The sequence below is a fragment of the Macrotis lagotis genome, chromosome 8 (assembly GCF_037893015.1).
Source record: "Macrotis lagotis isolate mMagLag1 chromosome 8, bilby.v1.9.chrom.fasta, whole genome shotgun sequence".
In the NCBI taxonomy this organism is placed as follows: Eukaryota; Metazoa; Chordata; class Mammalia; order Peramelemorphia; family Peramelidae; genus Macrotis; species Macrotis lagotis.
Window position 1 is genome coordinate 13733485 of NC_133665.1, and position 25644 is coordinate 13759128.

Here is a 25644-nt window from a genome sequence, read left to right on the forward strand (position 1 = left end):
GCAAGTGTATTACCAGAGGCATGGTAAGCAGCAATATTTCTTCCTGATTAAGGTACTGGAGGATGGAATTCTGTTTAGATGAGTTAGCTTGATCACATTTTATGTGTAAAAGCAGCCAAAAGTAATTGGAGCATGAGAGGTTTTAAAGGCCAGAAGCTGTGGATGAGCTGACAGTGACAAAAGCAGTTAGAATACCCATAGGCTTTTTGTTTAAGCCCCCAGGATTTTTGCTGCTAAATGGCTAAGCACCATCATAATGAAGGAGAACTCTAAAAGTAGGAACGTTTTCTCCTGTATTCTCTATTTCCTGAAATGCAGCCTAGTGACTAAAACTTGGTAGTAGATCTGGTACCAAGGGTTTGTGATAGCAAATTTATTAATATTTAGATGACTCTGGGTACTTGAGGAATATCAAACACTTTTGACTTCATGGCTCAATTTACTGATATACTACCATTTCTTCTCAGAAAATTGATCTACCTAGACTCTATATCTTGGATACATTTTAAAGTTTCTGACTATCTTGGGTTGCTCTTTGTCTATAATAGCAGACTACCAAATGTAAAGGTTTAGTTTCAGTTTTAGGATTTATATTGTTTTGTTTTGTTTTAAATCAAGAGTTACCTTTGTCTTGGCTTTCCCATACAAACTACAGTTTTTAAAAGAAGAGCACTGGTATTTTTATTTTATTCTTGCTAAATGTATATATGGTGCAAGGACAACAAGAAAAAAAGATATCATAGTTTGAATTCCTATTAAGAATGATTTTTATGAAACAGCATACAAGTGTAAAGATTTTAGGAATGCTAGCTGTTGGATGTCAGGCATTAAATCAATCACTGAAATTTCACTCACAGGGCAACTTGCCAAGTTATACCAAGAAAGAAGTAAGTTGTGTGATTTAGTTCAGTCAATAAAGCACAGTAGTCTACATCATTCCACTACTGAAAGGCAATCAAATAATGAACAATGAGCCACTTTTGTTGGGGGGAAGAGGGGGTAGAAGACTTATAAAAAGCAAATCATAGCAAGCAAACTTGATTACTTTCATGGATAGAATTTCAGATCTGTGAATGAAGATACACTGTAAATGGAATACTTTGATTAAAGGGGACTATAGCAAAGCAGCACCATAAAAAATCATTAAGGGAATTGAAGATTTTGAAAGTTAAAGGACATACACACACACACACACACACACACACACACACACAGAGAAAGTTAAAGGACACACACATATGTATGTATATGTGTATGTATATGTATATGTATATGTATATGTATATGTATATGTATATGTATATCTATACATCCTGACCAGATAACAGTGTACAGAATGTGAAGAGTGGAATCATCAAGGAAGGGGATAGATTAGCTTGCTGGGTTCAGTCTGGTGGTAAAAGAGAATGGCAAAATGAAGGGAAGGATAAATTTAGACTTCACTTCAAAGGAAAACATTGATCTCAAATATGGTACTGCCTTTTAACAGAAACTGGAAGCAAGGGCAGTCATTTGGGACATTTTTACTTGAATGGATGAAAGCCTAGGAAAAATTGATTGTAACCATCTTGTTCTGTTAGGAAGTCTAGTAAGACTCTTCCTTATTGCTGCTCTTTTTTCCCAACAAAGATTTTAGACTTTTATTTTCAATGCTAAATCTTTCCCTTGTGTAGTGATTAGGAGGGGGAGGAATACAACCTTTTCCTGGGTGTTTGGTTAACCTTGGACCAACATTTTTAGATAGCTCTTGGTTGAATGTATTATATATTTGCATAGGAGTCTTCTGGCAATAATCCCAATTTTGTATTAAAACATAGCAAATGGAGTTTACTAGTTTTATTTATATATATAATTTATATATATATATATAATATATATATACATATATATATATATATATATATATATATATAACCTGTGTTTAAGTGAGAAAAATACCATTATTAATATTATTGACTATAGGTAGAAAAGTAATATATGTGTGTGTGTGTGTGTGTGTGTGTGTGTGTGTGTGTGTGTGTAAATTTTTTCTTCATGTTTCCATGTGCACAGTTGTCCAATGGCATAAGAGTTCTTCACTAAATTTTCCTCAAAGCAAAGAACTTCGATACTATTTTTTTGGTCCTGGGAAAACTTAAAATTTAATATTTTTGGGAACTAACCACCTGAACTTGGCATCAAGGTTAATTTAAATAAAGATGTTCCTGGGGCAGTTAGGTGGCACAGTGGATAGAGCATCAGCCCTGGAGTCAGGAGTACCTGAGTTCAAATGTGACCTCAGACACTTAATAATTACCTAGCTGTGTGGCCTTGGGCAAGCCACTTAACCCCACTGCCTTGCCAAAAAATAAAAGTTATTCCTAAAGAATAAGAATTCCTGGGGCGGCTAGGTGGCATAGTGGATAAAGCACTGGCCTTGGAGTCAGGAGTACCTGGGTTCAAATCCGGTCTTGGACTCTTAATAATTACCTAGCTGTGTGGCCTTGGGCAAGCCACTTACCCCGTTTGTCTTGCAAAAACCTAAAAAACAAAACAAAACAAGAATAAGAATTCCTTTAATCAACTTTAATTCCAAATATAAAAAAATTTGCACAGAGGAATTGAAACAGATTAAAATCTTACCTGTCCCACTTTATCCCTAGACTACAGAGCAACCTATATTGAACTTTAATTTCTTTAGAGGAAATTAGTTTAATACATAAAATGATTTGAACATTTGTTTATATTGTGTGGAGGAAGTGGAAAGGATGTCAAAATTAAAACCAAATTCAAAACACTTAGGTCATTTTGCCAGTTAGTATCCCTGCCTATTCCTGGATGAGCTACTCAGTAAAATGTATGTTTTTCCCCCCTAAGCATTTGAAATGAATGAATAGAGAAGGAAACTTGTTTCTAAACCACACAAAATCACAGTGACTTTTATGTTGCCTTTTTTTTAAACAAAGGAAGAGAGAAAATAGTAAAGAAACAAAATTTGTAAACCATGGAATGATGGAATAGATTTTAAAGAACTATAGAAATGCTAGGTGTCTGGTTTTCTCCTTTGAGACTCATTTGTTTAAATCCTATTTTTTCTAAAATTGTTTTCAAATGTTTTCTCTAAATCATTGATTTTTTAAAATTTTTGTTAGCCTAGTACTCATTGAAGAGGTTGTACTGACTTATTAAAATAAAAATGTGTGTTATCTCTTTGTAGTATAATGAATTAATGGATAGTTGATTGATCATTTAGTCAGGGGTCCAGGGTTCATATCTTGCTTTTGATCATGGGCAAGTTGCTGCAACTCTTCAGAGGCTTTCTCATTTGTGAATTATGAAGGATCATAGTTTCACTGTTCAACTCCTAGGGTTGGTAGGAAAAATTCACTTTGCAAATCCTAAAAGGCTATTCAAATGTGGGTGATTCTTACTTTGTATCTCCTAAGTAAAGATTGAGTTCCTTGAGGATAGAAACTGTTTCCTTTTTTGCCTTTTTTTTATCTCTAGCACCAGGAACAGTACAGTGCATATAATAAACACTTAATAAATGTTTGTTGAATTGAATCTTTGGAAAAGAAATTTCACTTGGGTGGTGACCCTAACTTTGGGGGGGTGGGGAATGAAAGGGTAACAAGAGAAATGAGAAGTAGAGCCCTGGGCTGAAGAAAGGGTTTTTTTTCTTTTTGGTTTTTTGCAGGGCAATGGGAGTCATACTGACTCCAGGGCCAGTGCTCTATCCACTGCACCACCTAGATGCCCCAAAATTTTTTTGATAAGTTTGGATGTGAAGAGGAAGAGAGAATTAACATGTTATTAGGACTAGGAAAATTGCCCATGTTCATAATCAGAGTTAAAAAAAAAGCTTAGGAGAGAACTTCAGGATTCATTAAAACAAGGTACACCTAAGAAAGTGGCAAAGTTTAAAATTTCATGTTGAGAAGAGGAAATCAATTTTTTCTAAATATTAATAATACTAAAAATAATCAAACAATGCAAAGTAATTGGGGTTATTTTAATGTTTGGTGCTGTGATGGAAAGGAAGGAAAGACAAGGAAATCTTAATTGACTAGAACATTCTAAATTGAAATTTCTCTAAGGTTCTACAAGCTCCTGTTGCCATGTCCTTGTAAGAGAACATATGTAATGGGGTGGCTAGGTAGCGTAGTGGATAGAGCACCGGCCCTGGAGTCAGGAGTACCCGGGTTCAAATCCGGTCTCAGACACTTAATAATTACCTAGCTGTGTGACCTTGGGCCAAGTTACTTAACCCCGTTTGCCTTGCAAAAAAAACTAACTAAAAAAGAGAGAACATATATAGCTTACTTAGTTTGCTGAGACTCTTTCTTATAACCATGGAAGTTGTCAACTTGTTAACATTAAGAGATGGAACTTTGTTGAAAAAAAGAGAAGAAAAAACCTCCGCAATGACATCAATTCAAAATACAGCAGGAAATAACTAATGGGGAAAACACATTTTGCTGAAGCACACTGCCTTAGAGGATCTATAAATGTACAGATTTTTTTTTAAAATGTAGGTGTAATACATCAAAATTGTTCTCTACTTTATAATGTACTATAACCAAGGTTTTTATATTGAGTTACTCTTTTTTTTTAAGATTTTTGCAAGGCAGTGGGGTTAAGTGGCTTGCCCAAGGCCACACAGCTAGGTAATTATTAAGTGTCTGAGGCCGGATTTGAACTCGGCGGGTACTCCTGAATCCAGGGCTTGTGCTCTGTCCACTGCGCCACCTAGCCACCCCTTGAGTTATTCTTAATACAGGATACCCATATTGTATTGAATCTAAAAAATAAGTACCCAAAAAAAGAAAGAGTACATGTATAGTATAGATTCATTGTAGCCATAGTGATTAAGATTAAGGGGATCTAGTTTCAAGAGAAGAGACGAGACTTGTGTTTTCTTATCATACTTTATGAACTTATTCCTAAATTGACATATACAAGATTTTTACTTCTAAAAGCAACCTTAAGTTCTCAAATTTATCATCTCACAATGTAGGAAAAAAACATTGAATTTCAAGTCAAAGAATCTAATTTGAATTCTGTCCTTACTATTCTTAGTAGCCTAACTTTTGGCAAATCATTTAACTTCTCTAGCCCTTACTTTTCCCATTTATAAAATGAGGAATTGTTTTAGAGCTCTAAGACCTTTTCAACTCTAAATCTATAATCTTATTTGCTCTTGAAGTATTCAATTGCTGTTTTTAAGAAAAGCACTTTTTTTAAAGCATGAAGTCATCCAGAGTTCTAAACCGCTATGTGATTGTATACTTACTTTACTCAAATAAAACTCCACTTGTGTTTTATGTTTCCTTACATTTAAGGTGCTAGATTTATTGACTAAACTCTAAGCATTTACTTTGAATGTTATCTGCCACTTTTTTGGGTCATTTTGTTAATATTGATGTAATAAGACAGAAAAATACAATATTTATTTCTACAAATCAAAACATTTACAATATTCCAAAAACTTCTACTCATAATATTAATGATTGTGACATCTGTGCAAAGGTAATAATTGAAGCTATTCAAGTGATTGTTTGTCATGAGAACAAGTGTCAAGAGACAAGACTGTGGACAAAAAATTGGGAACCACCTACCTCAAAGAAATGAGAAGGAATAGAATTCCTGGTTTGTTTTTTTTCCCCTCACAATGTATGTCAAGACCTAAATTTAAAAAGTAATAAGTCCACTTATGGATCTCACATAGAAAATTTTAAAACTTGATTGGGTTGTTTATACTTCTAGATTTTTTGTATTGTATTGTATAGATTTCTAAACTCACTCTGGCATGTGTAGAGTTCAATAAATTATTATTATTATTATTCATTTTCTTACATCATTTATGATTGAATGTCACTTACTATATCAGGCCAAACATGACCTTTCAAATATAAATGTGGAATACAAGAATTCCATAAACACATCCAAAACTTAAGTTTCCCACTCAACAGCATGAAATCAAGATCCTAAACAATATATTCATGTTATAGTCAAATGTAAAATAGTATCAGTGAATGACCTAATTTGGGAATATTTCAAATATTGATAGAAATTAATACCTTTGAAAATAATCTTATATATTTCTCTATTCATGATCACCTATTTATAAAGTAGAAATATTATGAATGCTCTCCTTATAATTTTCTCATGTTGCTTTCATCCCAAAGTAAAAAGTTGAGCTAGTGATATAGAAGTATAAGAAAAAAATTAAGAAATCATTGAAATGACTAGGACTTTGTTTCAAACAGGGCTATACCTAGTACACAGTACACCTCTGTCAAATGGATTTATCAGTCTAATTTTCATAGAGCAAGGGGTCAACAAACTATAGACTACAGGCCAAATATGGCTCACAACCCTTTTTTGTACAGATTGCGAGCAAAGAATTGTTTTTACATTTTTATTTGAATCTCAGGCAGGCTGTAGTTTGCCAACCCCTATAATAGAGAATAGGAAATGCATTCTTATAAGGTTTTTTTTACCCCTTATTATCTGGAAGTCCTTTCTGATATCTACCCATTTCCATAGTGAAAGCCCTATTTCCTTTTGTCCTCAGTAAAGACTAAGAAGATACAGATAGCAGGTTTAGAATAAGTTCTAAATACATTCTTGAGAGACTGTTACTGAGCGATTTCTAGTTTATAGATATAATAAGATCTAAGAAGGATAAGTCAGGAAAGATTGAAAATGCCTCAATCTAAGCTAATTCTTGGCAACCCTTAAATTCAGAAAAATTTTGCTCTGACATGCCATTTTGAGAACTAAAAGATCTCCACTCCAGTGATAATGATCTAATACTATCTGAATCTCTGAGTAGTAGGTAAATTGTTACATATTCATAGAGATGTCAGAACACTAGCTTGTTTGTACAAGTTCAGTATGAAACTTAGACTTTACCTTACTACTGAATTGGGCATTCTGAGCTTGGATCTTGTCTGTGAATAGCAACCTCTATTTGGAGGGCCATTACAGGAGGAGTCAGAAAAGAGCACAGTTGAGAGAAGCATTTTAAGGATAATGAAGATAATGAATATTAATTTTTTTATCTTCAGGAGGCTGACATACTTAAAAAATAAAATTCCAAGAGGTAGCAGCATAGTAAACAAATCTATAGGCTAAAAGATTTTGTGAATTTGCAATATTTTGGACAAGCTATTACTTTGACAGCTCCCAGAAAGTATTTTAAAAGCATATGTGTAGGGAAATGTGTGTTTGTACATATATACAATATACAGGACATACATGCATATACACATATATGTATGTGAGTATATAAAAGCGTTAATGGTCAAGTATCGCTCATATGTACTTTAAGTGCTCTGGATTCTTCCAAAAGAGTGAGGATTTTAATAATGGGTTTGGTATGGCATCTTATTTTGAGGTTCAGCAAATGTAGCCATTGTATAGAAAGTTGATTTCAACCACAATAATTATATGACCCTCTCAGTCAGACTCTTGCCTCTTCTCCACAATCTTCCTACCTAATCCTTTATCAAATCCTTTTCTCATTTCCCCCCACAATTGAATGACCATTTCAAATCTTTTGATTTTATTCTTGCCACAAAAGCACTGACCTTGAAGTCAAGGGGTTCTGAGTTCAAATTTAGACTCAATCTTGACACTACCTTATGTGACCTTGGGCAAGTCACTTAACCCTCATTGCTTCACATCCAGGGTCATCTTGACTCATATCCAGTCCACTGGACCCAGATGACACTGGAGGAGAAAATGAGGCTAGTAACTTTGCACAGCACCCCCTTGCCTCAAATCCAGTTCATGTGATATCATGGGATCATCTCCCTGATGTCATGGTCTTCTTCCAGAATGAAGAACAAGGGGCAGCTAGGTGGCACAGTGGATAGAGCACTGACCCTGGAGTCAGGAGGACCTGAGTTCAAATCCACACTCAGACACTTAATAATTACCTAGCTGTGTGGCCTTGGGCAAGCCACTTAACCCCATTTGCCTTGCCAAAAAAAAAAATCAAAAAACAGAATGAAGAACAAGCACATCCCCTTTTATCATTCTTAGGAATAGATGACAGCATTTTATTCATTGAGAAGACTGAAGCTATCTGGCATGAGCTTTCCTAGCTGCCTTCTCCTGTTGTTCAAAACTTCTCAACACCATCACCTTTCCTTCTTCTTTCAAGTCACAAAAGGTATAACTTCTTTTCCTAATGAAGATTGTTTTGCTTGTACCCTTAATCCCACTGCTTGTTTTCACAGTCCTTCTGTTTTCTCTTTTGTCTCCAGTTTCTCATTCCCTACTGATAATAAATATATTCATATCTCTGTAGTTTTAAAAAAAACACTTCCTTTTCACTTTCTTTTCAGTCCAGTTGCCATCTCACTTCTTTCTTTCCCATTAATTAGAAAAGTCTACCTGATACTTAGTGATGGGATTCAAACAAATTAACAACCAGTTCGCCAAACTTGACATAGAATTAGGTTATCGGTTCTACCAAACCGGTGTGAACTTCCTGAATCCCACCACTGCTAATACTGCATCTTTCCTTAATACTCTCTTTCATAAAGCTCTTGCAGTTTAGCTTCCCCACCATTCTTCTGTAAAACTGCTCTTATAGATAATAGGTCACTAGCTGTCCTCGTCTTAAGCTTTTGATATTATTCCAAACCCCTTCTTGTATCCTTTCTTCTCTTCCCAACTTAAAAAACATTTTGAATGTATTCAATTAATATCATCTCATAATAACTCCAATCAGAAATTCCCTTCTGAAACAATAATAATGATAATAATAATACACACAATAAGTAATACATACCTGGAATCAATAGTGCATATATAAAGTTAGACTCTATCTCTTATTATTTAAAAACAATGAAAGTATTCTTTACAATATCTTAAAAAAAGAAAGTTAGCTAGTTCTGGGTTAAATGCCTTGCTAAATTAAAGATTTGATTTATTTATATTGTGTATATTATCTCACTCCCATGAAGTGCTGATGCCTCAACTATTATATTCTCTGAGTTCTTCTCTTTCTGTTCTCTCCCTTTTTATCGTTCCTCATCCTTTCTTCAAATATTCAGTAGAGATATTTCCCAAGAGTCCATTCTTGAAATAGGGAGGAAGATTAGGGGATGGGGGATCAACAGAGAAGAGTGAGTTGGTTATAAACTCCTTAAGGGAAGGGAGTTTCATTTCTACTTGGCATGTAGTAGATATACACTTTTTTAAATGTTTGATGATTAATGGAATAATTTTGTGTATATGTGTGTGTGTTTCTATGTCTTTCACCAATCCATTAACTCCAACAATTTCGGCTACTACCTGTATACAGGCATAGACTTTTAAATCTAGATATGTACCTCTCTTTGGTGCCCTAGGACTATATCTTAAGTTGTCTACATTATAATACTACCTGTTTATCCCAGTGAAAACTCACTCAACATGATCAAAACTAAGTTTATCTTTCCCTCAAAACTTGTTATTTCTTTTGTCTTCATTATTTCTGTCTGTGACACCACCACTTACTCAGTCTCTCAGAACTGTTGAATTTTTTTTGTCCTCCTCATAGTCATTTACCAAGTTTGTAGATTCCATCTCCTGTTGTCTTTCCATAAGGAAAACTGTTACAAGCAAATCTGTAACATGCCATTCTTCTGCCAAAAATAAAATTCACTGACTCCCTGTTTTCTCCAAAATTCAGTTTAAAATTCTTTTGCTCAGCCTTTAAGTCTTCCTACAATCTACCCTTCCCCAGCCTTCCTTCATATTTCTATGCCACAATCATACTGGTTGATCATCTCCGCTGAGCATGCCCTGTGCTTTTCTATCTCCAAACCTTGTTCACATTGTTCCTTCTTTCCCCATCTTAAATCCCTGCCCATCCTTTAAAACCAGATGTCCTTCTATAAAGTCTTCATAGTGGTCCTTTGTTTACAGCTGTCTCATACATTTAAGTAATATCTATCGTATATTAGTTTTCTCAACTTTTGTCTTAGTCCCTAATTAATATGAAGCTTTTTATGTCACTCAGTGCTTAAGACAGCCCTCTGCTCACTGAAGGTTCATAATAAATGTATGTTGAATAAATTCATGACTATGTTCTTATATCTCCCAGAAAGAAAAGGTTGAATTGCAAATCTTTAATTTAGTATGATGGTGAAATCTGCTGAGATCCAAGCTTGCCACTCCTTCATCTTTTCCCTCTTTACATCTCTCCATACTTTGTAACCCTAATTCAGAGAAGTTTTAAACATAAAATTTCAACTTAATCTCATCCAGGGCTCTCTTTCCATATTCACCTTCCCTGTGAATGATTTAGTGAATTTTTTTTGGAGTGAAAATGCATAGCAAAAGAAGCTAGTATTTGTTAGAAACTAAAAGTCACGGCCTCATTCCTTGTCTAATGCTGTGCATGTGAGGTCAGAAGGCCAATTGATTATTCACTGTTTCCCAGCATAGCTGGGGTTGTTGTTAAAATATAAATACTGCAGCAGAAACCTGATATTCAGTCTGTCTGAATGAATTTATTAATGAAAGGCAAGCTGTCCCATCATGAGTTTTAAGGAATTATTCATGCTGGAGACTATAGAATCAGTGGATTGTTTTTCTTGAACCAAATTGGTGTTTTCATGTAGACAGTGTTATTTCATTTGTTTAATGATCACAACTCATCAATGATGTTAGTTTCTAGTATAAGGATGAATAAATACTTAGATTTTATGAGACAGAAAGCACTCTTCTCGTTGAAGTTGATTTCTAAAATAAGGCCGTGGCAAAATGGGTCTTATACCTTTTGTAATACATTTATCTTAGATTCATAAATAGGCCTTATCATTCTGAAAAGTGTTTTGCCATAATTTCCTGAATCAGTGAACTATGGCATTTATATGATACTTGATGATTATAATTAGGACTTCAAGTTACCTTTCTCAGAGGGGTCTTCCAGATATCACTTTAGTGTGTAGCATAGTCTTTTTTTTAAATGATGAAAAACCAGGCCCAAATTAGATGAAGTTTTGAAATATGCATTATACCAAATTTAGTAAGGAGAGAAATCCATTGAAACCTATTTCAAGTCATCTTTTCACCTCAATTTAAAATTCCAAAAGATGGAATTTTAAAAATACTTAAAAGTAGTTTTTCTTATATCTTCCCCGCCATTTTCTAGTTGGCTGCCCATTCTGAGGTAACCTACCCTCAAATGACTTGAGCAGTTATCAAGCAATAGTGCTCTGTTTCAAAGAAAAGTTACCTATTTGCTAGACTGAGCTTCTTCCAACTGAGATATGTGTGTGTGTGTGTGTGTGTGTGTGTGTGTGTGTGTGTGTGTGTACACTAATCATAAAGGATAAATAGTGTTGTGATTGACTTACTGATATGTGTTCTGCTTTTATAAAGTCACTTGCCATCTGTTCCAGAAAGCCAAAAAAATGCCCTTTTCCTTGGATATATGGCCTGATCCTTTAACTTATGGGTACAATGCATTTGGAAGCTTCTAAAGCAGGTCTGTCCAGTGGAAGATCTCTGTTATGTGTTGGGTGTCAAAGTTTTCCATCAACACATTCTTTTAGAATATGTGCTTTAAAATGTTACTCATGATTTCTTTTTGTAGCATCAAAGGTACTGATACTCTAGTACTATTTCGATAAGTCTCATTGATCTTATCAAGAATCTAAACAAATAATACAAGATCCTGGTTCTCCAAATGACTAACTTTTTAATAAGTTTTTAAAAACAACCTATTTTCTCATACACTTTACAGCTCCTTTTCCTTTTTCTACTGCCTTCTTTCTGCTTCCTACCTTCTTCTTCTTCCCTTACTATTCCAAAAGAAAAAAAAAAGCACAGATATTAAGAGTTCAAGTTTTTAGAAAAGGATTGAAATCATAGAATGTTCAGTCTAGAAGTGATCTCAGAGGAAAAGTGAAGTCCAGTTTAATTAAATGACAAGTAGCAAAGCCAGAAATAAAAGTCTGACTGAGATTTAATAAAGTTCATAGGATGCTGAAGGAACTTTAGAGGTCATTTAATTCAAATGAGGAAACTAGGGTCCAAAAAAGTTAACTCCACAAAACTATTAAAAGGGCAAAGGAAGGATTTCAACCTATAACCTCAGACTCCCAAATCCATTACTTTTTTTCCACTGTTCCTAACTTCTTCCCAAGGAACATGGACATGGAGTTAAAGTCAGTCAGTCACTTAATAAACATTTATGAAGTGCTTACCTATTATGCAGTAAGCTCTAAGAAAGATAAAAGATAGGTCCTGTTCTCAGGGAGTTTACAGTCTTATGGGGAAAACAGTACTCAAACAACTTGGGTACAAGCAAACTGTATACAGGATAAATAGGGATATCCACAGAGAGAAAACATAAGCATTAAGGGAGGTCAGGGACATAGAATGTGGAATTTTAGATGGGACTTGAGGGAATCTAAAAAAGCCAGGAAGTGAAGACCTGCAACTTTAACTGCAAATTTTGATTCTCAGTTCAGAGTTTTGTCAAGTAGGCCATTACATCCAAAGGGCATAAAATCTATATCAATGTAGAATCATTGATGTTTTGATCCTAGCAGTAAAAATTTGTTAGTATCTATGCCCAATATATGCTTATTTACTTATATATGTTATGTTCATATATTATCTAACAACTGTCAAACATCAAAAATAGATCATTTTGCTTTTACTAAAAATGTTATTAATGATATTTTAATGAAACTATATAATGGAATAGTCATCATTATTTTTGAACTCTTGGTTTATCATTTTGGACATGGCAATTCAAAGGATCTGTTCTAAATTCATTTTTTTTTCAAAACTCAGTTTTAAGTTTGTTATAGTTGGAAAAGATGCCTCACAAAGATAAATCGATAAATGAAGAATATATTATCTCCACTTACTAAATCAATACTTACTTTTCAGTCTCATCCACCAATTCAACAAAAGTTTTTATTGAATTTCAATGAGTAAATTTCTTTCCTGGTATTTATCAAACCATTTGTCTGCAAATTAAGCAGTTTCGTATTGCATTTTTGACAAATGGGTTCAAACCCTACTGAAACACTTCATTTATAAGATTTTTTTCAACAGTTTAGAAAATTTTGTCTCCAAATTTTTTAAATATGCCAATATGAGAATTTTTATAGGTGAAAGCACTTCCGGCAGTCCATAAAAGGAGAAAGTAATTATCCAGAAAGAGATAATAGTCAGCAGTTTCCAAAGTTGAGATCACAAAGGATTAAGAAAAGTTTTTTTGGTTTGGTAATTAAGAGATCATTGGTATCTTGGCTAGTAGTTTCAGTTGAGTAAGGAATTAAGAATAATGAGGAATTTGATAAAAGGATAGTGATGTGCTCAAATAGAAATAGGGAAGTTTGTAAGAGAAAGAGAGCATATTGAGTTCTACAGTGCAATCCATCGATATCTGCTTATTGTATGCTACCTGCTTTTCTCATTGGGGGGAAAAAAGAAGTGGTCTGGAGTAAGAGGAAGATGGATCAAATGGTACAAGTTACTGTTCAACTCCCCCCAAGCTCAGATCACACCTGCTGAGTGGCACCTGCAACAGCCTCAGAATGAACATGCTCAGTGGAAAGAGAAACAGGAAAGGATGCCAGTGCAGCTCTTTGGAAAGCCTGGGTCATATTTTGGTTCTCAATTCCATGAGGAATCAGTGCCCTGGGGAAGGAGTGGGAAAATATTGAGCTGTAAGAGGTAAAGGGGGATAATGAAGACAAATCTATTTGTTCTTGCAGAGAAGTGGGGATGTTATTCATCTTCTAACTCTCCATTTAGTTGATCTTCTATGAACTCTTGGGGGTCAGACTACAGCTCCCAGGTTGGAAATAATGTATCTAAATAATGCTTTTTGGCCAATTTCCTAATAATATTTTTCATGAATTATCTTTCTAGATATTCTTGATAGGGAGGAGTCAAAGGCTCACACAAGGAACCAAGTGTGCCTGTCTTAAACCAGGTTCCTAGACATCCAGGTCCTGAAGATGTTTGGGGTTTTTTTTAATTGTTTTTTTGAATTTTATAATTTCCCCCCCCCATCTCACTTCCCTCCCCTCAGGCACCAGAAGGCAGACTGATAATCTTAGATTGTTTCCATTTTATATACATGCTCAAAATTGAATGTGTTGAGAGAGAAATTATATCCTTAAGGAAAAAGTAAATTATAAAAGCAAAATTACATAATAAGATACCTTTTATTTTTTTTTAAATTAAAAGTAATAGTCTTTGGTCTTTGTTGAAATTCTACAATTCCTTTTTTGGATACAGATGGTATTCTTCATCACAGATACCCCAGAATTGTCCCTCATTGTTGCACTGATGTAATGAGCAAGTCCATCAAGACTGATCACCAACCCCATGTTGCTATTAAGGTGTACAGTGTTTTTATGGTTCTGCTCATCTCACTCAGCATCAGCTCATGCCAATCCTTCTAGGCTTCTCTGAATTCCTATCCCTCTTAGTTTCTAATAGAACAATAGTGTTCCATAACATACATATACCACAATTTGTTCAGCCATTCCCCAATTGATGGATATTCACTCAATTTCCAATTCTTTGCCACGACAAACAGGGCTGCTATGAATATTTTTGTACAAGTGATGTTTTTACCCTTTTTCATAATCTCTTCAGAGTATAGATCCAATAGTGGTATTACTGAACCAAAGGGTATGCACATTTTTATTGCCCTTTGGGCATAATTCCAGATTGCTCTCCAGAAAGGTTGGATGAGTTCACACCTCCACCAACAGTGCATTAGTGTCCCAGATTTCCCACATCCCTTCCAGCATTGATCATTGTCTTTTCTGGTCTTATTGGCCAGTCTGAGATTGTTTTGTTTTTAAATATGTGAATATGAAACTACATATAACCTACGTTCATGTCGTAAAGATGTATAGGGAAAGAATAGATATCAAGAAAACCAGAATCTAGTCCAACCTCTTACTACCATCTGTATATTGTTATTTTACCATTAGTTGCCTCTTCTGTAAGATGAAAATTAGTCTGTCAGCAAATATTTTTTTAAATTAGTGTCAGGCATTATGTGAGATGCTAGGGAGACAAAGAAAGATGACATAGTCTCTACTGTCAAGGAGCTTATATTCTAACTGAGGAGACAGCATGTATATAAAGGTTCATTCTAGATACAAAGAAGGTAATCTTATAGAATAGGCACTAGTAGCTGGGGTTGGGGGGAGACAAGGAAAGACCTCCTGCTAACTGGGGAACAAGGAAAGACCTACTGAAGATATCCTTGATCTGCATCTTGGGGAAAAAAATGGTGATCCCAAAAGTAGAGGAAGAGCATTCCTTGCATAAAACAACACTTGTAAAAAACAAATTCATCAGTAAATCTCTTTCTAGGTCTTTTCAAAATTCTATAATTTCATAACAAAATTTCATTTTATATGAGAATGGTTTCCACACCATGGTCATTCTCAACATTGAAGAAATCCAGAAGGGCAATTGCTGAATCTGAAGAAATTCTTTATGCCCCAAAAAAGATTCTAAGGGTATATTAAGGCTTTTGTCACTTAAGCAAATGAATCTCTCATTATTTTCTGGAGATGTTTCTGAAGAAGACTTAGATATTCATTGTTTTTTTTTGTTATTTGAGATCTGTTTGATTAGTTTCCAAAAACACTCCAGTATCTCAACCAAGGTTAATTCATCCTGCCTTAGACAATAGACAAGAAAGAAAGGGAAATACTCTAGCTGCAGGTGATTTGTCATACACTCTGCTCAGCACCAATCTGACTCTCTAACTGTATTCTGAAAAGATGGCAACCTTTGATTCATGAAAGTGTTCCTTGAGGTTGTAGAGTGGTCTTGAGTTACAGGAGAAGGTAGCCCAGTCAAGTGTACTCCTGAGTGCATAATGCCATTAAGAGAGAGGAGAGGGCTGGGAGATGAGGTGGGATTGAATAGTATCAGGAAAGTGCAAGAGAGAGAAGGAGAGAGAGTGTGTATATGGGTACACCTAATACTTTGCCCATTTGAGCATTCCTTGTTAAGAATAATATCTGAGATTGATGATTTTTCCACTCCACTTTCAAAGCATATGATGATGAACAATATTTATTAGCTAATCTATATAGCAAGACTCTTAATCCGTTCATAAACTAAAAAGCATTAGCATCCTAAACTGCTTTTAGACTGTAGTTTCCACATCTCAGACACTGATGTTCAGCTCACACCCTTTTACAATGCAGTAAATGGAATGTGAAGGAAAAAGGAAAGGGGAAATGACCCTAAGAAGTAACACCTGAGACCATCTATGCATCATGTACATCATCATCTGGAATGTCGAAGACTTAGCTCAAACATAACACAAATGGTATTTCATTTTAAATCTTTTATGGTGAATAAACCCCTCTTCAAAAACCATGTTGACATTTTGATTTGTTAAGAGGTAAATTCATTTTTGAAACAAGAAAACAAGCTTGTAAACTTAGGGGTTTACCACTTTAAATGATTAAGAAGAAAACAACTGTAAAACTTGGTTATATGTAATTGTGGTTAAATTGCTTTCTGGGGATTTTCCTGACTTTGGTTTTGCCTGAGGTATTTGCAAAATTAAATCTGAAATTTCCAAAAAATAGACAGTAGACATATAAATATTTATGCCTAACTATACAATTTGTCATTATTCTTTTGAGGAAAGACCTTTTCTATATGACTGTATGGATATGTGGATTTTCACATACATACACACACACACACACACACACACACACACACTATACCTTTCCAAGTGACTCAAAATTCTTTAATCCTTTTATCCTAGAAAGAATTTTGTGTGCCCAATCTTTTGGGCAGGAATCATTCCCATCTTAAAGATAAATCAAATACAGAGATTGTTTTGCAAACACTTTAACAAATAGTGGCAGGCCCTCTGACCTCCATTAATCTAGTCCTAGGACACCCTGCATGCTCAATAGCAGTATTTTAATAACCTTCTAACTGAAATCACTAACTTCAATATCTTCCCTTTATAATCCATTCTTCACACAACTGCCAAATTATTCTTTCTATAACTCAGGTCTCAGCATGTTACTTCCCAACTCCAAAGCCTTCAATGACTCTTTTACCTGAGGAATAAGAAATCACAAACTGCTAAACCTGGTATTTAAGACTTCCCCAGCCTGGCTGCAGCCTACCTTTCTAAATTTAACAATTTTCATTTACTCACAGCACTCGGAAATCATTTTTTTTCACTATAACTCAGATTACCCTACAACCTCAGGGAGCACTTTTCACGCAACAAAGGTTACCACCTTTTCAGAAGCTGGACAACTTTTCCTGATTTTTGTCCCAACTTCTCCTCTCTCTCTATATTGGAACCAGCTATCACCTCTAATTGCATTTTTCCCCCATCTCATCTTACTGAAATCCTTTTTGCTTAGCTTAATGGGGGGCATTTTTAGAAGCACTATCATAGGGGCGGCTAGGTGGCGCAGTGGATAGAGCACTGGCCTTGGAGTCAGGAGTACCTGAGTTCAAATCTGGCCTCAGACACTTAATAATTACCTAGCCATGTGACCTTGGGCAAGCCACTTAACCCCATTGCCTTGAAAAATCTAAAAAAAAAAAGCACTATCATATTGGAAATAACATTTGGTGAGAAATCAGAAAACCCAGCTTCAAATTACAACTCTGCTGCCTTTGTCTAGTAATAATGGACAGTCATTCTTAAGAGGCAGGTGGTCCTGAGCTTAATTCTATCCTCAAACACTTATCAGTTATGGTTGACTTTGAGCAAGGCACTTGACCTCTCTACCTCAATTTTCTCAACTAAAAAGTGGGGAATAATAGCCCTACCTTCCAAAGTGCTTAGGATCGGGTCTAGCACACAGTGCTTATTACATGCTTATTTCCTTCTCGTTCTTCCCTCCCCCACCCCTCCAGTTTCCCAACTTATAAATTGAACCTGATAATAGTTCTCTTAATTCGCAGGGTGGATCTAAGGATCAAAGAATGTATGAGAAAGAGCTTTTGTAACTTTTTGTATCCTCCAACTAGAAATGTAAGAGAAGCTGCTTCTGCTTATAACTTATAATACAAGGGAAGATCTCTGAGATGGAAAGCAATGTTAAGGGAAAGAACTTGAAGCCATGCAGAAGGTTCCTGAGACTAGACCAAAAGAAACATTTTCCCAGTTTTGTCTTTGGCAGATAGTTTTTGGGGTCCAGAGATACAATCTTCAAAACTTAGGATCTCAGTGTCAGAAGAATCCTTTGAGCCCAATTCTTTGATTTCACAAAGATTTTCACTCTTTTCTCTTTTACCTGAATTTTGAATAATTAGTTTAAACATGTTTTAGTCACCTTAGTCTGTTGGATTTACCAGAAAGAGTTTAGCCACATCAGAGAGGAATACTATTTACAGATACTTGGTCAGTTGGTTGTTTGATTGGTTGGTTCTCCTTCATTATTGAAGAAGACCAAAACAACATCACCATGTTTGAGACAAATTGCGGTGTGTCTGACTGTGGCTGATCAGACCAATATGAGCTCAGAATGCTCTACCACAGATCGGGCACAAATAGTCCATGTGAACATCTGGGGTGGATACTCAAAACTTACACGTTATGTTTCCTTTGAGCTGCTTCTATTCTGCCTTCCTCATAGAGGGCAGCACTCTCACTGATGAGGACATGCCATGCTGGGCAGTCCTGTGCCAGTGTCTCCTATGCTGTACAATCAGTTCTAAAATTCTTCAATAAGACCTTCAGGATGTTTTGATCTAGCTTCTTCTGACCCCCTTGTAAGCACTTGCCCTATATAAGCTCTCCATGAAATAGTTTTTTTGGCATTCTAACAACGTATCCAACCCATCATAATTGCGCTTTCTGTAGTAATGTTGGAATGCTATGTTTCATTATCTCAATATGTTTACCAGATATTGATTTAGTGGAACCCATTTTTATGCTGAATTTCCAGGATTGTCCTTTGAGTTGTGATGATTTATACAAATGATATCAAACTCCAGAAGAGTTGAATGGGGACAACTAGTCTGAGCTAAATTAATATATAATTGGAAAATGTTTAACAAAACAAATGTTAAATAATAAAAATTGACAATACAAACCAATATTAAGTTTCCAAGTCAATATTTTGTCAGCAGGGATCCTTTCTATTTGAATGTGATACCACTTATTTATAACAATTTCATATGATTTTCATTTCCATTTGGTTTTTGAGCTAATTTCACCAAATATATTGTTTTTGGTCTTAACAATTAGGAAGCTAGATGGATAGAGTGCTAGACTGAGCATCAAGAAGATCTGAATTCAAATCCAACCTCAGACACTTATTAGCTGTGTGATCTTGGACAAATCACTTAAATTTTCTTAGCTTCAGTTACCTCGTCTGAAAATAGGGACAATAATAACATCTACTTCACTAGATTATTGTGAGGATCATATGAGATTATACATGTAAGCAACTTTGTAAACCTTAAAATACTGTATAAATGTTAGCTGTTGTTTTTGTTGTTGATCTTCTGGTGTACTCCAACCTTCTCATTTGCAAATGATAGAATGCCTTAAATATTTGTTGCACTTCGTCATTGTTATCAAATCTCTATACAATCATAATAAACTTCTTTAGCCTCACATAAACAATGGGAAGGAGGTAAAAGGTAGAAGGAGATATTGGTAGACATTTGATAAACATTTCATAAATGCTTATAATTAAGTTCTACAAACTTTCTTGAAACATATTTTTTAGGATTAAATATAGCTTGTTTTTCAGTCATTTCAGTCATGTCCAACTCTTTGTAACCCCCTTTGGGGTTTTCTTGGCAATGATACAGAAATGGTTTGCAATTTTCTTCTCCAGCTCATTTTATACTTGAAGAAACTGAGGCAAACAGTGTTAAGTGACTTGCCCAAGATCACACAGCTAATAAGTGTCTGAGGTTGGATATGAACTCAGGTCATTCAGACTCCAGGTCCATTAACTAATTCTCTGCATGATTTAGCTATTGCTGACTATTGGTCAATTTTTTTTTATAATTTTCACTGTCAGTCTGTGAAGGTATTGTAAAATTTTTCCTGCTTTATTTGTTATTGATATGTTCAGCCATATTAAGAATGTGAGCAAGATTTGTTCTCAATACAGTCAAGTATAGCACCAAGCCAGAGCTAAGGAGTATGTAAAGGAAAAGAAAGTCATATGATCCCTTCCCACCACAAGTTTACATTGCAGTGATGGGATCAGGACACATACATATGAACAAATGTATTAAGTGTGCTAAAAATGGTTCTAATAGTTAGTGCTGTAAGTCCAGAAAAGAAAAAGGTCACTGTGGTACAAAATCGTTAGAAAAGTCTGACTTTATGGAGGAGGCCAACCCTGGAGAATGAATAGGACTGAACAAGGTAAACATAACAAGGAGAATGGTCTGGTAGGCAGAAGGGAAAACAAAAGGCTCCTGCATAGTTATCATATGAAGAAGTGCTGGTGACTACTGATAATGTTCTTGCTTTAGTGTCATATACCAAATTAAGAGTTGAGCCGTTTGATGTCATTAAAGTGAACTTTGAAATTGTTAGGAATCTAAATAAAAGCTTGTTTGTTACCCACAGATGATCATTCATGTTCTGTTTCTTTACAAATTACTTTTTCCACATATGAGATTTACTATTTGTATTTACTACATTCACTTAACTGAAAGCTATTGTTTTTAAGAAAACAAGCACTTAATTCATGCATAAAAGTATATCCCAACTAAAAGGGAAGGATCAAGTATTGATTTTATTTAGGCTGTGTGAAAGTAACAAGCCAAGGAAAACATTAGATCTGCTAAAATTCCAAATTTCACACTTGTTATGAAGAGTTTTCTGCAGCTATTTTTTTTATGGTTTTTGATAGAAATCTTTCTTTGTACCCCAAGAAGCATTTGGGGGAAAAATTAACCAGGTTAGTGAATCTCTGAAAACTCATCAGCAGGGCAAGTCCTCAATCCTTGTTCATTCCTATGGTTTGTGTGTATCCTATAAATGTCTTTAAGCTTCCATATGATGGTACACATTTGTAAAGTACTTTAGAACTCTCCTCATTAAGGAGTTACCACCAATGCAATTATTTTACACATCAGAAAGTACAATATATTAAGATTGTTCTGAAACAGTAATTTGAGCACCCCACTTACTAAATTCATTGCTGAGCCAACAACAAGAACTTAGATTTTTGATTCCCGTTCCTCTTATCAACCATCTCTTTTCTCTCGCTTGCTGCCAAATCTTTGCTTTATGAAGTTTTCATTTGAAATTATTTTTTTAGGAGCGGCTACCTGGAGTCAGGAATACCTGGGTTCAAATCTAGCCTCAGACACTTAATAATTACCTAGCTATGTAGTCTTGGGCAAGTCACTTAACCCCATTCACCTTGCAAAAAATCTAAAAAAAAAGAAAAGAATTTTTTTTTAAAAAAAAGGATGTTGGAGCGGCTAGGTGGCACAGTGGATAAAGCACCGGCCCTGGAGTCAGGAGTACCTGGGTTCAAATCCGGCCTCAAACACTTAATAATTACCTAGTTCTGTGGCTTTGGGCAAGCCACTTAACCCCGTTTGCCTTGCAAAAAAATCCTTAAAAAAAAAGGATATTGAGAAAGGCAGCTAGTTGGTGTAGTGGATAGAGCACCGACCCTGGAGTCAAGAGTACCTGAGTTCAAATCCAGTCTCAGACATTTAATAATTCTCTATCTGCATTACATTGGGCAAGTCACCTAATCCCATTGCCCTGCCAAAAAAAGAAAAAAGCATGTTAAAACGATAACAACAAACTCTCATAGGACTGTCCAGATTTTTTAATTGCACTTTAATTTTGTTATGGCAAATATTCTTTGAATGAAGTGGACCACTAGTTCAAATTTAGAAATTGTTTTTTTTGATATAATTAATGTTTTTGTTGTTTATTTGACCTGTAGAATTGTACATTTGCTGAAATGAACACTCATCCTTTAACCTTACCCATCCATCTTAAGACCATTTTTGCCTGTTAAAATTGGATGATTTTTTTTCCCAGTTTGTGAATTTCAGGGTCTTCTCTTGCAGGTTTTGCTGTGGCCCAGTGTATAAATCAGCATGGTTCTTCATCATCTCCTCCTTCCAGTGGCAGTTCCAGTGGGAGTGGGAGTACAGGGCGCTGTGACTCCCTTGCACCCAGCTCCACTTCCACTCCTTCCACAGCACAAAGTCCATCAGGTATTGACTACTTTTTATGGGCTAGATGAGGGATGTGTAGCAGCCAGGAGGGGAAAAACGTGAAGCAGTGATTTTCAATCTTGTTTGGGAAACTGGCCAGTTTATACATAATGTGCCCTTCTCCCCTGAACCCTTCCCATCCCCAGATTAGATGGTATCTTGAAGTGTTCATCATCATAGACACTAGAAGATATAGTTTTAGCTTTCTAGATTGCTTTTTCCATTGATCTGTTTTCTGCTCATGGTAATTTGAATGGTGCTTGCTGACTTGCCTGCTCCCGCTTTCAGATTGACCTAGTTTGATTAAATCTTTTCTACTGCTTATTATTGGACCATATTCAACTCTTCACTGACTAGAGAGCTCCAGGGAAATGAAGTTTGTCAGGTTTGTTCTTCCTTGATTAGTCCCAATTATTATTATAAAATTTGGGGGGGGGGGATCTAAAAGGATAAAAGTAGATTAAGTTCACTTATTTAGAATTTTGATAAATTTTTTCACCATAAATATTTTCTGTTTTAAAAATACTGTGCTTAAATTTTAAACTTATGTTATATTTATTATTATTATATATTATAATATAATATATTTATTATTAAACTTATATTATAGTTGATGACTTAACACCATCATCACCAAAGAATTATATCCCAGAGACACCATGCAGCTTGTTTAGACTCTGAGTTACTTGCTATTAGTTATCCTAATGAAATAGATTTGACAAAATTCTAAGCTGTGTTTCACTGTTGGGACAGTGAAGATGTCTTCTCTCTATAGCATTTTCATGTCTAGCCACATGAGTTTGCTGCATTTTTTGTGTTTAGGAAAATGATGTATTAATGTTTCTAGATTTATCTCTCTAAAATTGTTTTAAGTTTTCAGAACCTCAGTAAAGAGTTAATGTGCCATGATTTTTCATTCAACCATTTGTTTGGCTCATAGTATCTCTATCCTGTCAAGAGTCCCTCACACAGCATTTACCGAGCATCCATTACCTTGATCTTCTATTGACATTCATAAGCCTGAGAGAGCTGCTGGGAATTGAAGTGTAGGGCCAAGCAGGAAGGTCATACTTGAAGCCATTTCACTTAGATATTCTTCCATTCAGCACCTGATCCCTCCTGGCCCAATTTGGTCTTGAAAATTGAGGTGACTGACCGTCTTTTGAGAACATCCATGGACTCTAAAACCCTGATGTTGCCAGGTTTTCTCTACTTATATCTTAGAAATTTGTTGATTTTATCAAGAATCCAAAGACAGACCTTAGGCTTTGTAAAGCTTTATAATAATGCTTTCTTTTTATATTAGAATTATAGTATTTTATTTTCACAGACATACTATAGTCTGTTTATTTTTAATATATTCAAATGTATAAATATAATTATACTGCAAATAGAAAACTCTTTCTAATACATATATATATATAATATTTTATAAAAGTAGTTTGAATTATTAAGGTTCTTAACCTGGAGTTAATTTTTAATGAACTGTTTCTTTTTTAAATTTTTATTATTTTGATGACTGTATTTCAATATAATTGATTTCCTTTGTTATCCGATATATTTAGTTTATACATTTAAAGACTAATTCTGAGAAGTAGGTTTCAACAAACTGCTGAGGGGGCTGTGACATAAAAAAATAGTTAAGAACCCCCAAACTCAATGAATGATCTTTTGCTACTAAACTCTCTCAAGTCTATTAAAATATGTAATATTTAGGAGGCAGCTAGGCGGTGCAGGGGATAGAGCACCAGCCCTGGAGTCAGGAGTACCTGAGTTCAAATGCGGCCTCAGACAATAATTACCTAGCTTTGTGGCCTTGGGCAAGCCACTTAACCCCATTGCCTTGCAAAAAAAAATGTAATATTTTATTATGTTTCAGAATATATAAAATGTTCAACTTAACCATAGCATGTATGTTTCACCTCTTCCCTCAGATGCCCAGCATTGTTTTTTCCTCAGTCTTTCCCAGCCCCTTGACCCTCATATCTTTTTACTTCTGCATATAATGTCAATGGCATGTTTTCTCATGTTAGAAAGTAAGGAACTAATAAGCTAACTGACAGTGAAAGGAACTGAACAGTTCTGCTAGTTTAGTGCTGAGTCAGTAAGTGATGGTCATAACATTGTAAGTCTGTACTTTAATTCTGTGCATCCCACTGATTCTGGAAGAAATCTTGTCTGTCACCATTTTTTTGTGGCCTGACAGTGCAAGTGCATGAAGTAAGCCTGTCTGCTTAACTCTCCCAAATTGGCAGTGTCTCACCCACATGATGAAGAGTGGCAGGTGGCAGGCAGGCCACTCACTCTCCAGTGATCACTGGAAGCACAGGAGCAAAGAATAGCAGGTAGCTCCTGTTTAGAAGTCACCTCATGGATTACAAAATGTTGTGCATATAGCAGCTCTGTAAAGTAAGTAAATTAATTCAAGGGAGCCAGACTATTTCTGAATTAGGTAAAAACTTAATCCTGAAATCTGGCAACAACTCAAGTTGAAAGCCTACATTTGTGTTAAGATGTAGAAGTTCTGGCCTAAACTTGTGGTATATTCAATTATATTTAGAAAATAGGGTATTGGTTTTCCAGATTCTTTATGTAGATGGGGAGAGGGGAGAGATGTCTCTTTTTTTCTGCAAGATGTTTCCAACATCTGCTTTGGATTATGCTGAACCACAGCAGAGGTGAAATACACAGCCACCAACCAAAAAGAAAGAAGCAGTTGTTCTTGGCATAGTTGACCTTCTACCAGTTGTTTAACATCACATTGGCTTCTAGGGAGTTTGTCCTTGGGATCCTTGCCAGAGGCACAGCTTTCTGACCTTTAGCCACAGCTATGACAACACTTTGCCACCATACTTTCTACCCTCTGAAGAAGAGTTTTGTGATTTTCTCAACATTGTTAGTCAGACCTAGTTTGTAACAAACCAAATAGAGCGCCACCTCAGTCAACCCTACCAGTCCATCATTTACTAGAATCATTTTCTAGAGTAGAAAAATGCTCTACCCAGACAATGTTGCTGTTGGAAAGGTTTTTGAGGGCAGCAGTGCTGAATCAGATGGATTTTGTTGCTGTTTATGTAGCCTCCTAGAGTCAGTAACCTTCCATTTGTGTTGAACATTTGCTTGTTATACTCAAAGCACTTACTGAATTATCGAACTAGATTTCCCTGATCTTGAAAATCTTATAAGATGTTTTAGGATTGTTCATTTCAGTGGTGTCCCAAACAGGATGCTGGTTATTCATACATATATCCTTCTCTTGAACAGTCCCTTACAGTTGAACTATACACATAGAAAATAATCAGGGTCATCATTCATCATTATCTCTTCAAGTTGAAAATCAGCTTTATGTTAGTGACAATGACCATCAGTAATCCCTCAAGTGGTTTTCCATTTAGGTTTAGCACAAAAGAATGACATTTAGTGAAGTTTTCAAAGTATATTTTTTCATTGTAG

The 25644-nt window shown here is 35.3% G+C and overlaps 1 protein-coding gene across 8 annotated transcripts in view; it reads left to right on the top strand.

Annotated features, from left to right (window-relative positions):
- The window catches only part of CLEC16A (C-type lectin domain containing 16A), a 254369-nt gene that overhangs the window by 216882 nt on the left and 11843 nt on the right, over positions 1 to 25644 (top strand). For 7 of the 8 annotated variants that reach the window (XM_074196407.1, XM_074196403.1, XM_074196405.1 and 4 more), the window contains one exon: positions 22042 to 22191. In XM_074196407.1, coding sequence (XP_074052508.1) covers positions 22042 to 22191 — 150 coding nt within the window. Of the gene's footprint in view, positions 1 to 22041; positions 22192 to 22479; positions 22631 to 25644 lie in introns of those variants that run through there. The other variant, XM_074196410.1, reaches the window with a different exon arrangement.